Source organism: Pleurodeles waltl, chromosome 3_1, assembly GCF_031143425.1.
Source record: "Pleurodeles waltl isolate 20211129_DDA chromosome 3_1, aPleWal1.hap1.20221129, whole genome shotgun sequence".
Lineage (NCBI taxonomy): Eukaryota > Metazoa > Chordata > Amphibia > Caudata > Salamandridae > Pleurodeles > Pleurodeles waltl.
This window is the reverse complement of record NC_090440.1, coordinates 550465217-550481978: the sequence shown is the minus strand read 5'-3', so window position 1 is coordinate 550481978 and position 16762 is coordinate 550465217. Positions and strand designations below refer to the sequence as shown.

Genomic DNA, 16762 nt, shown 5'->3' with positions numbered 1-16762 from the left:
CTCTTTTAAAACAATGAGTAACTTAATATGAGTGTTCCAGGAGTTTACAATCTGTGGTAGCAGGCAAATAAAGAAGCTTTTGGCACATGTGCCTTGCTTTTGAAAATAATATTTATGCTACACTACTTCAAATCAGATTACATTAAGTGCAGGATGTACCCCTTGGCTGATGCAGATTTAGATTTCAGTCGCAAAAGTATAATGAGAGTCATTAAAGTTTCAGTAGAAGCGAAGTTTCACTTTATATTATGCCATTCACAATATGTAATGCTACTATTTTTTATGTTCATTTTGATATATATATATATACACGTTACTTTTTACTATTTTACAGTTTTGTAAAGTTTATATTCCCTATAGGCTAACGTGCCCCAATTGATGTACATATTCCCCAAAAGAGTCCGTCAGTACATTGCAGAATGTTCTAGCTAAGTGACATGAACTCTGAGCGGTTCAAGGTCTCTGTCTCCAGTTACCAGTCCTTTACAAGGCATTCGAATTCTCCATGTTCAGAGCGAGCAAGGCCCACTGGAACTAGGCCTCTGGTATGGCTAACTTAACACTATTGAATTAATACAAAACATTGGTTATACATCTCATTATGACATATTAGTACATTTTTCTCATATGTTTTCATCATTTCGCATATTTTAGTCACTTTAGTTTATATGGTGGTCATTCCCCGAGGGCACATTTCTAAACATGCACATTATTTTCTACTATTAATTTCTCTGTGCATTTTTCTCATTAGTATACACACATATAAGTCATTAATAATTTCTTAAGTAACATATCTGCCCCAACAATACCATGAGGAGCCATGCCAAGAGGGATTTTCATAACCTAGGTTTTGAACATATTCAGGCCAATAACATCTATTCAATTTCCTATGCCATGCAGGTGCCCTTCTGGAATGGCTGCAACGAGGAGGAACACTGCGTCCCAGATCTGGTGATGGATGCCAAAAATGATATCCCCACTGCAATGTAAGTACCCATGTACCTACTGCCAGGAGTGCCAAAGTCTGCTCCTTTGGGGTCAGCAGTGTGAATAACCACCATCTAGGGATCAGCACTGTGAATTTTATCCTTTGGAGGTCACTTTGAGCCCTCCTCCAATTTTCAGTCTAGTGGGCATTTAACCTAGCAAGTCCAGAAATGTGAATTCCTTGATTATTAGTCTCATCAAACTCTTGTGAACAGGAATGTGTGTAGCCATTATGCTAGGTTCCTTAAATTCCTGAGGCCAGAAGTGTGAGAACCCACATTTCTATCTTGAGCATTGTAACAATCTACCCCACTCCCGCCCTTGGTTCAGCAATATGAGTGCCCACTGTCTCCGAGGCCCAGTAATGTGAGCCCTCACCATTATTGATCGAGCAGTGTGATTTTAATCCTGTAGGGTATTCTTCCTGAAGTTATATACAGCACAGTCGTGTTCATCAATATGCTATTAAATTGTCATTCCTAGCTTCTAAAAGTTGACTCAAATAACACAGGGTAATTATGCAAAATCTCCTGTAGAAAGCTGGGAACTATTAAAGACACAAGTAGTTGCTAGAAAAATACATATAATTCTAGGCTTATTTTTCAAAAAAAGTCTGTGTCCTTAAAAGTTCATAGCCATATACTCCATAATTCCTCAAACTGTTTGTGCTATTTGAGTTAACCTCTGAAAGCTGTGTAAGCGGCCGCTGACGCATGGTTCCAGGTAGAACCTAGATGATGCCCCCCTGAGGTGACGAGATAACACCATTCCTCTTCAACTGAGATGTTATTGCTGAGTGGACTCCTCTTTATCTTTCTCCCCCCCCCCTTATTTCCTTCCTGTTTTTTTTATTCTCTTTCATTGCTTACCGTTACTGATGTTGACCTATACGACTGAGCTATATACACCCGATTTTTCTATGTTTTGACAGAATGACCCTATACCACAAGGTAGGCCACCTGCAAATGAATCTGAGTGGCTTTTGGACAAAAGCTGTTTGTAATGTATAGACACGAGTCTCATCCATCACATTTTGCTAACTGTGCTTTTCAACTGATGTGATGATAAATGTCTTGATATGTTTAGTCTTTAATAAATGCAACAACAAAAAAACTTGTGAAAGCTTTGAGTGACCCTTTAAGAGTATACTGATGAAGATGACTGTGCTATATAGAACTTCAGGAAGAATACTCTACAAGAGAAAAGGTTTTACAACACCAGTGGAGACCATGACAGCAGTCCCTTTACATCATGTCAGCATGGCAAAACTGCAGTCACGTGTGAGTCCTTCAGACTGCCCCACATTGGACAGCCTATCAGACACCATTTACTCTGGTGTCGGACCTGCCCAATAGGCACCCTTTCGTGACTGGGCTTGCAGCAGTATTGGCATTGGGAACACTGCCACTCCATGACCCAGAGACGAGGTCGGCCAGGACATCTCGATTTTTGGCAGATATGTCACCTTCCTCCTCTAAATGAGGACTTAAATGTAAATTAATTATTATAAATCACATAGAGGAAATAATATCAGCAATTCATAACATATTTATCAATTGGATGCCAAACTGTCTCACGATTAGACATCACCTTAAGTAATTTGTTAAGGGATCAATGACACCGTTATAAAGCAAATCCAGGCCCACCAAGTCTAACTTTAACATATTTGAATTAAAAGAGAGAAATGTAATAGCTAAGGAGAAGAAGACTTTCTAAGGACTGTAATTCATACTGTAAAGCATTAGAAGTACATAGCTAAGAGCAACATGAACCAGACGTAGCTACTACTAGAAAGCAAACATAGTCTGTACTTAGTACAAAGGAAAATTATCACATCCAGTAACTTCTACATCTGGTGCCAACCAGCTAAAATGCTGCCATGTGCAAGGTATGTTAATTAATTTTATAAAGCGTATGTTCACCAATGATTTCTTGGTGCGTCAGGGAATATAGCAAAAGAACGGCTTGCGACATGATTATTTGCATAAGTAGGCTTGTTTGAAAAGCCAACTCTTCAGATTTTTCCTGCAAGAAGCAAAATTATCTGTGAGCAAAGGAAAGATAGAAAAGGGTTGCAGATGGATGGATGGGACTTGAGCTGAAAAGTTGTGTCTGCCCATTGTTTCCTTTCTCAGTGTTGGGGTTTCTTAGGTATCACTTAGGACATTAAAAGTTGTATTTTATGTCTTTCGAAAAGCAAGGGGTATTTCTTGTTCAATATCTGGTTGAACAGGAAATTCCACACCCTGCTGGTGTGCACTGAGAAAGATCTCCCTTGTATCATTGAGGTTATTGAATTTGACGGTAATCTGTGTCGGCTGTGAATTGTAACGTGACAGGCCTAAGAATTGAATGAGGCCATACAAAGGGCTGCAGGTGTTGAAAAGAAGGGGAGATACGGTTGAGCCCTGGGGTGCCCATTCTCAAGTGGTGGGGTCTGGAGGTGAACAGTGGTAGTGAGATTCTGTAGCTCTGTTTGGATAGGAAGCAAGAGAGCCCATCCACAGCTTTACCCCGGATGCCCACGTTTTCCAGTCTGGTCAGTTGAGGTGGTTGGTGGACCGTGTCAAAGGCAGCAAAGAGGTCCAGTAGGACACTAGTAAAAAAGAATAATAACTGAATTTAACTATCAATTAAACTGTGTCTGATGAGTTTTCAAAGTAAATATAAAAGGATGCTGAGGAAATGTCTTGTTTTGCGGTCACTGCTGTCCACATCTAATACGTGTTTTTCCCAAAATGTCTGCTCACTTCCTGACACTCACTTTTAATTACAGTCACTATCTTCTCCAACTAAGTCAGTGGTCTGTGAATTTCCTTTTTACAGAGAGAGAAAGCAATAAAATGTAAGATCAGTGCTAATGTCAAGGTTCACAATGTGTTGAACTCAGAAGTGTCAAAATATATGTTGGCCCTTCCGAGTCCCAAATCGTGCCTTGCAGGTGTTGCCGTTATGTTCACTGCCTGATAACAGCTCAGTCACTTACAGGTGATATTCATTACTCTGAGTTCTACTCTCCCTTGACAATTTCCCAAACACACAAGCTGAGCCTCCACTTGGGACAGAGAAGGCCCCCATTCCTCAATTGAAAAGAAGCTCATCTCCCTGACCCACAAAATGGACACAATCTAGAATCTCTCTCAACCACAAGAGCCCAAGGCTTTTCTGTGTGTGAAAGAAGCTTCCCCTGCTGATGCCCATGTGGTCTGTATTCTGTGTTTATGGTGGGAGTTTGCACTCCTGATATCCATGTAATACCTGTCCACCATATGTACTAAAGCTTTGAAAAACCTATCCACCATATAAAAGTAAAAAAAAGACCGGCATTTTCAGTACTTGTTTCACATATGTGGCTGCCAAAAGTTTGAAGAAACACCTCTTCCACAAGGCTTTCGTGATTATTTACCCATGGTCATGGCAGCATCTGTTCCAAAAACGCATCCCTGTCTAGGAGAAATGTGGAGCAGACCCATGAGCTACTCTCGGTGCTTCCTGTAAACGTTGCTCTCAGGAAAACAGTTCCAAAGCAGATGTTCATTTTGGCATTGTCTGTTCACTCGAAGCCTGACTTGAGTGGGCTGTCAGCCCAATCCTTGACTATTCTCCTTAGTGATTGTTTCCTGTAAAATAGAGATAGCAAAGATCTTGAATAGTGCAGTCCAGATTACAAGCTGTGAGGAGCAGAATGCATAAACGCAATTACGCTCTGCACAATTATGAGATGCCCGCATGAACCTGATTTAACCGGTCTGAAAATCCGATCAGTAAAATCACTGTGGTAAAGAACTGTGTTGCAGCCGGGCCAGCCAACCCTCAGCCAAGACTAGCATGCACTGTGCAGGGAAAAATCTTGGCCTTTTTCCCTTCTCTCCTACCACGCACAGGATCCCTCGCACATCGCACAGAGCAGTAGGTAAATTAGTGTGTTAAACCGCATGGCAGTCCCGCCGGGTAAATCCAGGTATGCACAGTTAATGCCTATTCTCTGAAATTGTCCTTAATTATAGTGAATATGTGTGTAAATAACAGTCGGAAATGGACATTATATCAACCCTGAATACCTGCACATATTTACTCCTAACTCGTAAATAGAGCCAATGCATTTTTAAATGAATGAAAGCCTTCACCCTGTGCTTCGATCACTTGGCGAAAGGATGTCTATACCTGCTGATTGCACTAGAGAGTTTTAAGGAAAACTTTAACTGACTTTCAAATGGCCTAGGCGTTCCAGATAATGGGGGCAAGAGTGAATCTAGAACTGGGGTGACCAGATTTTAAACCGGGGCAGTACAAACATCGAAGGAGAACTAAGATAGTATATATTCACTTAAAAAACATACAACAAAGAAATTCACCTGTTTTAGTTAATGTTATTTCAAGTAACTATAACTCGCACACCCGCAATAAAAAAAATTCTCATCTATAATGTTACTGAAAAATTTTACAGTGATATTATCAATGATGTTATATCAGAAGTCATGAGTGTTTTAATATCTGGGGTAATACCAGTGCTTTGTTAGGGTGCGTGTTATAGTTATCTTAGGGCACGAGTTACATTTACTTGAAATAACACTAACTATAACAGGTGAATTTCTATGGTTTTGTATGTTTAAAATGTGAGCCTAACTAAAACGTCCCATTAACCTTTGTTTTTTTAAGTGAATTTCTATGGTTTTATTCATGTTATTTCCTAACTATAAGGTCCCTGTAACAGTTGTTATTTTTCTGTCAATTTCCTATATATTTTTTTACATAAAGTAATTTTAATTACTAAAAGTTAATCCAACAACCGCCATGCGTGGCAGGGGGTTGGCCACAGGGCATGGCATGTGGCCAGGCCCTGTAGCCAACTCCCTATAACCACCCAACCCTGCACCACGCACTGCCTTTGGCCATGCAGCCTTCCACACAGCACTCATGAAGTGTTTCTTTGTTTGGTGGAGATGTGTTCATATTCCTGTTAATAAAGAACGAGTCTCCAAAATGTGTAAAATATGCTTTCAGGGGGTTCTTTTAGTAAGCTGTCCATCTTCTTGGAAAAGGCATAACACAATATCTGGGCTCAGCAACAGATGACAAGAAAGAAGCCACTCGTCTCAGTCATTACATGAGAAAAAGCAAGGACACAAAGACCTCCCTCAAACTTTACTGATAACTTTTCACAGTAGAAATGCAGAAAAAAACATGCTTGCTTTGCATTGGCCATGCGCATAAAGTTAGGATAAGTAGTACTTCACAAACGTAGAGCTTCAACTTAGGCACCTGCTTTGTTTATATCTGTAAATGCTTCCCATTAAGGTTCATTTTCTGTGAAATGTGCATTGCCAGAATGAAACCTGCCCTGTGTATTTATCCAAGAGGCCAGAGTTTTCTGCACATGTCTGCCCAACTGGAGTAGTTTCTACTGGCTAATTAGTAAGTGCTATCTCATTGGGTAAATGAATAGTGCATCTTCTATGCTACAGCTGTGTAAAGGGCTCTGAGGTAATGTCTCCAGTTTCCTTGTCTATAACTTTGCCAACATGATTGTTCCTCGAGCATGTTCATCAGTTAACTCATCAAGGTGGAACTGCAGACAGCACAATTGGATGATTTGAACTTTACAAAAGTAAGTGCTTCTTTCTTTAGTGGTGATGCAAGGGATCGCGGAGGGAGCCTCATGGTCCCAGTCGGCTCCCTGTCTCCTTTGAGAGCCAGCATTGCTCATGCATGCAGGGAGCTGCTGGAAATGCAGCTCCCTGCATGTAGGAGCAATACTTTTATCTCTTTACCTGCCTGCATATCTGTGGGTAGGGAAAGAGATCAAATATCATCTTCCAGTAAGCTGGAGCATTTTCACAGCTCCCACTTGCTGGAAGCTGTCAAAAAGATCTTCCTCGTTGTGAGCAGAGGTTTCCTCCGTATCCCTGCCCACAGAGATGCAGGCAGGGAGACAGAGGAAACTGATCTTACAGAGAGGGAGCTGCATGTTTAGCAGCTCCCACTCTGTGACAGCAGTGCTGGCTCCCCCAGCAGGTGGGGAGCCAGAAGGGACTGTGGGTGCCTTCAGGCTTCCCCCACAGTCCCCAGCATTGTAACTGGGTGCCCTGGGGGCCAATCGGCCCTGCGGAGTGGGGCTACAAAGCCCCCGCAGCACCCCCTCAAAAAATAATTAGGCCGGGCACTGCGAGATGGGGTCCCTGGGGCCGAGATCGTCCCTGGGGAGGGGGCCACGCAGCCTTCCTCCCCCCAAAAAAAGGTATTAGGCCATGTCCTGGGAATGGGGTCTCTAGGGCCGAGATCGGCCTGGGGAGGAGGGCCATGTGACCACCATCCACCACACCTCAGTGGATGGGGTCCCCGGGGTCGAGATTAGCCTTGGGGAGGGGAGCCATGCAGCCCCCCAAATAATAAATAATTAGGCTGGTCACTGGGAGATCAGGTTCCTGGGGTCGAGATCATCCCTGGGGAGGGGGACCACGTGGCCCCCCTCCACCAAAAAAAAATGAATTAGGCCATGCCCCAGGGAATGGGGTGCACGGGGTTGAGATCGGCCTAGGGAGGGGGGAGGCTATGTGGCCCCCCTTCCCCAAATAAATTTAATGTTTAGGCCGGGCTCTGGCAGATGGGCTCCCCAGGGATGGGCCTGAGAGGAGTCGTGTGGCTACCTTCCCCCACAAAATTAAATATTTAGGCCAGGCACCAGGGGCTAGGGACCCTGGGGCCGAGATCAGCCAGGGGAAGGTGGACCGCATGCCCCCTGCCCCCCCAAAAATTAAATATTTAGTTTAGGCCTCGAGGGATGGGGTCCCCGGGGCCAAGAATGGCTGGGGCAGGAGCATGTGAGTTTGGGTTATTATAAGGGTTGGCCAAAGGGACTGGCCACACACCAGGCCCTGTGGCCAACCCCCACTGCACACGGCCAAAGGCCATGCACAGCACAGCACAGGGTTGGGTGGTTATAGACATTGGCTACAGACCATGTGGCCAGTCCCCCGCTGCGCATGGCCAAAGGTAGTGCACAGTGTGTGCTTAGGGTTGGGTTGTTATAGGGGTTGCCCGTAGGGCCTGGCCGGAGCCCATGTGCAGTTGTGGTTGGATTAATGTATAGTAATGAAAATTACTTTACGTTAAAAAAAATGTTGAAATTCACTGAAAAAAACAAAGGTTATAGGAACATTATAGTTCGGGAATAGAATTTATAAAGCCTTAGAAATTCACTGAAAAAAAAAGGTTTCAGGGACATTATAGTTAGGTTCTGTATTTACTCGGACAAAACCATAGAAATTCAGCAGTTATAGTTAAGAGTTCTTTCAAGTAACTTTAACTCTCGCCCTAAGATGATTATAACTGCTCCACACAACACCACACCGCTCTAGACAATGCCACTCCACGCAACTGCACTGCACGCCATGCAACGCCACTCCACACATTGCCACTCTATGCCAGCCACTCTGTGCCACGCCACTCCATTCAACTGCACTCCACTCTATGCCACAGCACTCCACTCTAACCAGCGTCACTCCACTCGGCGCCACTCCATTCTACACCAAGCCACTCTATGCCATGCCACTCTATGCAATGACACTCTAGGTAATGCCTCTCCCGCAGTGCCACTCCACTCTATGCAATACTATTCTATGCAACTCGACTCTATGCAACGCCTTTCCATGCAACTGCACTCCACTCTCCGCAGCAGCACTCCATTCTACTCCACTCTACGCAATGCCACTCCACTCTACACCACACCACTCTATGCCACCCCTGCTGTACGTAATGTGACTGTACTTCCCGCAATGCCACTCTGCTCTATACAATATCATTCCAATTTACGCAATGCCACACCACTCAATACAACTGCACTCCATTCTATATCACAACACTCTATGCCACTTGACTCAATGCCACACTACTCCACGCCACTCCATGCACTGCCTCTATGCAATGCCACTCCGTGCACCACCACTCTACACCACTCCACTTTATGCAACTCCACTCTGCACAACTGAACCCCACACAACTTAACTCTACTTTACACCACTCCACTCTATGCCATATACTCCATTCTAAGCAATTTCACCCCATGCAGCACCACTTCACTCTGCGCCATGCCACTCTACACGACTCTACTGTATGCCACTATACACCACTCCATGCCACTCTATGCAATGCCACTCCATGCAGCATCACTGCACTCTACTGCACTCTAGGAAACACCACTCCACTCTTCCCAACGTCATTCCATGCAACTCCACTCCACTGTATGCAAATGAAGCAGCAATCCACTCCATGCCACTCCACACAATGCCATTTCACTCAATGCAACGCCACTCCACGCAACTGCACTCCACTCTGTACCACTCCACTCTATACCATGCCACTACACTCTATGCATTGCCACTCCATGCAACACCACAGCACTCTATGTAGCACCACTCCACTCTATGCAATGCCTCTCCACTCTACATCACACTACTCTATTTTACACCACTCTGCTCTACGCAATGTGACTGCTCTCTGAGCAGCGCTTCTCCCCTCAGTGCAATACCGCTCTGCTCTATGCATCACCACTCCACTTAACACAACGTCATGTCACTTCAAGCAACTGCACTCCACTCTACACTATGGCACTCTACACCACTCTGTGCGACACCACACCTCTCTATACAATGTCACTCCAGGCAACACCACTCTGCTCTACACAACTCCACTCTATGCAACTTCACTACACTTTACGCAAACGCAAAGCCAAGCAACTGCACTCTACTCTACACTACGCTACACCACTCCACTGTTTCCCATGCAATGCCACTCCACTTTATGCAATGACACTCCAGACAACGCCACTCTGCTCCATTGGCAAAACCGATAGCTCTTGCATAGGCGAGACATATTGGCTTTGCCACACATAACATACAGCCCCTCAAACAAATAACACACACATTTGAACCCAGGCACACATGACACATCCACAGCCTCACAAACATACAGCTAAAAACATTCACACTTAGAGTGCCAAAAGCTTAGAGCTCAGCCATTGCTGCGACCTATTGGCTTTGCCAATGCTTATTGTAATTTGGTGTAAATCTGTTCAGTTGTTTGGAGTTGATAAAGAAGACCATATTTATGCATATATAGAGACACGGATCCAGTGGGTTTGTCAATTCACGTGCATATAGCAGTGCTGTGACTCACTGGCCGCAACCTGAGAAGAAAGTTGCAGCTGCCATTTTGTTAATTAGGATTCAGTTGCAAGTGGGGAAAATAAAATTTAAAAGCGATAGAGGGGTCAAGGTAGAGGTACTATGACCCCCATGAGACTGATGGAGGAGTCTGTGAGGGACCCCTTATGAGCAAGAATTTTTCCTAAAACATTGTTTTTTGAGCACACAAGGATCAGTGGATCCACCCAGATCCTCACAAATTTGGGTGGACTAGGGTGAATGCGCAGGTCCAGACTCCAATTAAAACACCACATACGCCCACTTACAGACCCACACTCAATCACACACACCCACTAACACACCCACACAACTGCTTATACGATTATATGACGGAACACCGAATTAAAAACAACTACTAACCTTAACAACGAGGTCGGAACACCGACCTCGTCCTTACTACTAATGATTTTACCACGAATGCCTTAACAACGATATTTCGTTGTAAAGGCATTCCTGATAAAATCATTAGCAATAGGCACCATTCACCCTACATCCCTCACCCCACCCCCCCAACCCCACCCCAAAACCTAAAACCTCCTGACCTCCACCCACTCCCCAAAACCAAAAACGCCCCACCCCCCCAACCCCACCCTAAAACCCCCTGACCCCCCACCCACTCCCCAAAACCAAAAACGCCCCACCCCCCCAACCCCACCCTAAAACCCCCTGACCCCCCACCCACTCCCCAAAACCAAAAACGCCCCACCCCACCCCCCCAACCCCACCCCAAAACCTAAAACCCCCTGAGCCCCCACCCACTCCCCAAAACCAAAAACGCCCCACCCCCCAACCCCACCCCAAAACCTAAAACCCCCTAACCCCCACCCCCTCCCCAAAACCAAAAACACCCCAACCCCACCCCAAAACCTAAAACCCCCTGACCCCCCACCCACTCCCCAAAACCAAAAACGCCCCACCCCCCCAACCCCACCCCAAAACCTAAAACCCCCTGACCCCCCACCCCCTCCCCAAAACCAAAAACGCCCCACCCCCCCAACCCCACCCCAAAACCTAAACCCACCACTTACCTTCGCCAACTTCCTTCTTTGTACCTTAACCACGCATGTTCGTTGTTCAGAACATACGTAGTTAAGGCACAAAAATACGAAGTAGTGGTTAAAAAAAGCGTTGTTACGCTTTCGTTAACCACGACTTTCGTAATAAAAAAGTCGTAAAAAAGGATGTTTCCCTGCTTATACACCCACTCACACACCCATACAGCCACTCACACACCTACTCAAAGACCCACAAAACCACTCACATGCCCACTTACAGACCCACCCACAACAAAGGTTACAGGAACATTGTAATTAGGAAGTACAATTTTAAAAACCTTAGAAATCTACTGAAAAAAACACAAAGCTTACAGGGATGTTATAGTAAGTTTCAGATTTTACACACACAAAACCACAGAAATTCATCAGTTATAGTTATCTCATGTGGTGGGTCTCCTCCTGTTCCAAGTCTCGCAGCGCAACAGATCGGCCACTGAGAGTGGCTTTGCTCTTTCTGAGCATAACAGCTAGCACTATTGTTACCTGGGGGTGGGGTGAAAAGGGGCTGTGCAGGGAGACAGATTACGTGTGTTGGCCATCCTAGACGCTCTACTTTTGTCTCCAACAGCAGACAGATGGGAGCCATGTCCCCTCTGCCACCCTGTCATTTTAAAAGCGGGGAGAGAGATCCTTTTCCCCACTGAACAAAAAATAAAAAACAAGCATTTGCAATGCAATGGGTTTCGCGTTTGCTCGTGTTAAAGCTATTAGCACTGTAAACTCCTAACCGGACTGTTCTTGCCACATAAACTGAAAATGAAAAGTAACACAGTGCCACATAACTAATCGGACTTTTCTTGCCACATAAACCGGAAAGGAAAACAGTTTCATATAAGTATGCCGATGGCCACATGAGCACAAAGCAAACACACAAAAGGAAACAGAAGTTCGCTCGCAGTGAAACCTATTGGCAAAACTGATATTATCCCTGTAACCGACAAAAGTGCAATTACCCATGTAACAGGCAAAAGTGCAAATATCCATGTAACAGGGTCGATGTCATACAAAGAGCTTGACTACAGCCCAGTGAGATCGCGCTGCTTACGAAATAAAGAGAAAAAGTAGTGCAGAAACCATACGGAAACATGGAGCCTCGTATGTTTTTAGTTGTTGGCCGGTGCGCTCGAGGCAGGCTAAACACCGGAAAAGGCATGACGTATGCATGCCTTTCACTAATTAAATCAAGCTAATTTTAAAAGGCAAGCCCACGAACTAACCAAACTGATGGTTTTGACATGTGCGTGGTTAAAAGCCCACAGAGAGATTACACCAGGGACAGAGCGCTTTGCGCTCGACCCTAATAATTCAGACAACCAAAATGAGCAAAAAGACTCTTTTTTGACAACACTGACATTTTTTTTTTTTAGGTTACTGTGAAAAACGTTAATTCTGGGACAAAATAACACAGGGAAGGGAGAATAGGCATGTCAGGAGAGTAGCAAATTGAATTGAGCAAGGAGAGCAATGTTTAGAGAGACAAAAGGAGAAGTGAGGCAGTAGAGTGGAGAAGAATGACAAAAATATGATAATCAAACACTGGAAAATAAACATAACTTTCTAACCTGTACCATACAGTTAGCTGTCAGCTCTTTGGTGCTAGGTTATGATTGTAACTGATGACATGCACAGTAACAAAAGGATCTCTACGACAAAAGCAATATCCCACTTAGCTATGCACATAGCATAGTCTGCATAGTACACTTTCTTTGCAGCAGGCATCTTAACCCTCTGTGCTACCATAAATGAGTCAAAATTGCCACTAGACAAAAACTTCATCACCAGACATATCTCTGCACTATTATTGTTGCCTGAAAACTGTTGGATATGCAAGGAGCTCTGCAGTGCTTTCAAAACTTCTGCACTGCTACAAAACTGGCCTCCAGTAACAAAAGCACCCCCCAACCCTCCAGCCTCTAAGGGAAAAGCATGATACCTGGTTCGGCCAGTCCGGCCATGATTTTGGAACTTGGGAACCAAGTTTAAGTTGCGGGGTCAGCTCAACATCCTGTGATTCTGCGCAAATCACTAAATATGCCTTGCCTAAAAAAAATGAATGTGTCCATGTGTAATGTAACTGGTGCTCACGTAAATCACTTGAGTACCATTGGGTAGAGTTTGCACTAGATAAAACTTTTTTTTTAAAGTGAATGATGGAGAGGATAGGAAGGCAGAGAAGGGTGTCAAACATTTTCTAGTCTATGAGAAAAAAGGAAGGATGGTTACCACCTCTCATGCACTATTCTAATTCTCTTCCTCAGTCTAGGGCTTAGTTTAGGGGATGTTGGTGCTTCAGGGGGGTAGTGCTAAGTGCAGAGTACAGCCCACCAGTGGCATTTTCTTCATGAAAAGGATGGAATGTAAAGGAAATTCCACCTGTGGATTCTCCTTTGGTTTAAACGCTGCCTCCACGCACAGGAGGACTTTCCGTTACTGTCTGCCACAAAGCAATAAAAGAACACATAAGAATATAACATTAGGCATAGTACAGAGAAATTCAAGGAACAGAGGTAAGTGAGACAGTATGATAGGAGAAAGCAAGACAGGAGAAAAAGGGAAGTTTTCCACGATAGAGAGATAAAATAAAACTTCAAGGAGAGATACAAAGTGACAGGAGGAATAAGGGCATAAGAGGTATAAAAATGACTGAAGAAAGAGCCCACAGGGAGATAGGAGAGGGAGAGAGGGGGAATTTGTAGACAGAGGGAAAGGTAGGAAAAGAGAGAGAGAAAATGAGAGAGACTGAATTAAGGATATGGGTAGAATGAGAGACATCAAGGAGAGAAGGAAAAGAAGTATAAGAGTAAAAGGAAGAACTAGAGAGGGGACAAAATAAGGAGTACAAGAGAAGTGAGCGTAGCAAGTAAAGAAGGGGTATAGAGACGGAGAGGAAAAAAAGGCATTTCGAGTAAATTCACGCTGCTTTTCCAGAATCAGGTCTCTACCCATAATACATCAAGTACGAAGCTATAGTCAATCCCCAAAGACATTGCTTGCAGAGAGGCTTCTGAGTGACAACCAGGACTGGGCGAAGTGAACAAAGTCCGGCTTAGCAGAATTCCAGAGAGTTAAAAAAAAAAAACTCAGTTGAATTCCGCAAAGACAGATTTCCGTGTCCCGCGGAGTCCTCTTGAATATGCTCAAGAGAGACAAGGTCTTACCAGGGTCTTCCCGGAGGGTCCTCCTCGTCATCCGACGGCGACGAGTTCTTTCGGTGGATGCCTCCCACCTCTGCTCTGGTGCGCCCTGCAGCCCATTTATGGCCTGCACAGTGCAAGCGCAGACTGCCTACGCTTGCTCTGTGCAGCCCATACTGGCCTGCACAGTGCACCGGGTGAGCTACGCTCTGCTGGTGGGGCTATGGGAGTTTTTTGGACAACCCCGCACTCCAAGCGGAGTGCAGAGTACCAAAAACTGCGTTAGCTCCGCCAGCAGAGCGGAGCTCCCCGCACACCCCTAGTGACAACCAAAAAGAGTTCCTTGAAGGTAAACAGAAGTCTCCAGGTCCAAAAGATTTTCAGGGTGTTTTACCTCATGGTCTGATATAATACAGGACATGAAGACATCTTAAAATTGGGGGAGCACATACTAAGGGACAAGTAGATGGCTTAGCAAATTCAGGCAAGCTAGGTGGAGGTGTAGGCCAGAAGAGAAGACCTATGGGTGAGGTGCAGTGGAATAATGCTTTGTCTAGTCATGGTCTTGTCAGTGGCGTAACCAAACTTAATGGGGCCCCCGCAAACTACCTTTAGGGGGCCCCTACTCTCTGGGCCCAGTCGGGGGCCTGCAGAGCGAGCACTGTGTACTAACTGTGCTGAGGGGGTCCCCTGGAGCTGGGCCCTCCCCCCGCACCGCAGGGGCTGCGGGGTCCTTTGTTACACCACTGTGGCCAGTGCTACTGACCCCACGAGCTTTGAAAATTATCAGATATTTCTCCCGAAATTACTCCCACTAGTAAACTACGGTTCATGACAGGTCGTTATTCACAAATGTGGGTCACTTTTTCTTTCTGGCGTCCGGGCCTAACTTTGTTTTCAGTCAAATGCTGCCCTCAGGCCCAATTTGCAATGAGCAGGATTTCCAGATTACGAGTGCCATATAAATTCTGATGCGCCTGGTAACAGGAGGCAAAGGGCCCATCAGAATTGTAAATTATGTTTCACATCGAGGTTTTAGCCCCTGAATGAGGTCACTTTGAAGGAGAGGTGGGAAAGGAGTTTGAGTTGTGTGGTTTTTCATTTCCGCTCTGTGTGATATCACCAAAAATGAAGATTCTATAATTAAAGTAACAAGCGATGATATCAGGAAAAGGACAAATAAATGAATCATGCATTTTATTGGGAATAGCCTTCCATTAAAAACAGATATGCCTCCAATTGCAAAAGCGAGCATATTTTGGACGGCGGCGTCGTAACAAAATAGTGAAATGGCTTTGAAAGTGGTTAAATCCGATGCGTGAGGCGCGCACATCTGCCAATCAGATATTGAAATCCTATAAATCCCCTTTAAAACATAATACCATAGTTGTCAGAAAATTATTGAATGTTTTCCAATTGTATTTTTCTGATTTTCCATTATGTGTCTCAATTCCAGCGCGTGCTACCCACAACTGTAAGCAATCCACACCGTGCGCTATCTGTGCTTCCCAAAAGTAAGAAAATGAGTTCCTTAAGGCCATTGCCAGGGGGCGGGAAGGGACCAGGCCTGTCTAAAATTTTCTGTGGTCCCCGACCGTCCCCCTAGAGAAGCACCACGTTTGTTTGCCGTTTCTTTTAAACGCTCTCCTCGGGCGTGTGTGAATGATAGCTGAGGATATTCATTGGCAACGACTAGAGCTCTGCCTGGTTAAGTCATAAATAACAAGTTCAGTATTTCACTCAGGCAGGCAGATACATCTGGAGAGGCCTAGGAAGACGTACTGGCCCAACACGTGCACAGCTGCAAGATTCATCACTGTCTTCGGCCAGGACGTGGGCCGGATCTAGACCCAAAACAGAAATGGCCACAAGGCCTGTCGCTTATTTTTTATGCGGTAGAAACATTGTGCACATTGAAAAGCAGACCTAGGAATGCCCTCCACCCATTGCTTACTATTGGCTTTGTGGTTTGTAACACACATTTGCTTGCTGTCTATTTGCTGGCTTTATTTGTTTTAGGCTGTCTACCATGTCTTCATCTCTCCCATGGAGCTTAGCCTGTTTACAGTAGTCTTCCACTATTGCTCCGTTTCTGTAAACACACCTTTACATTTTCTACACCACTCTATGCCACTCTATTCTAATCTATACTACCCTACTCTACTCCACACTATACCACTTCACTCTGTGAAACTCTACTCCACTCGTTGCCACTCCACTATACACTACTCCACTCTACCAAGCTCCACTCCAGGCCCCTGTACGCCACTGTATTTTATGACACTCTATGCCACTTTACTGTAGGCCACTCTACTCCTCTCTATGACACTCCACTCAATGACACTCCATTCTGTGTCACTCTATGCCACTCCACTACACTCCA

General features: G+C 44.8%; 1 protein-coding gene across 4 annotated transcripts in view; it reads left to right on the top strand.

Moving 5' to 3' along the window:
- ITGA11 (integrin subunit alpha 11) overlaps window positions 1-16762 on the top strand; it is a 574736-nt gene that overhangs the window by 398743 nt on the left and 159231 nt on the right. For all 4 annotated transcript variants that reach the window (XM_069222912.1, XM_069222911.1, XM_069222913.1 and 1 more), the window contains one exon: window positions 901-986. In XM_069222912.1, the coding sequence (XP_069079013.1) occupies window positions 901-986 (86 nt within the window). The remainder of the gene's footprint in view (window positions 1-900; window positions 987-16762) is intronic.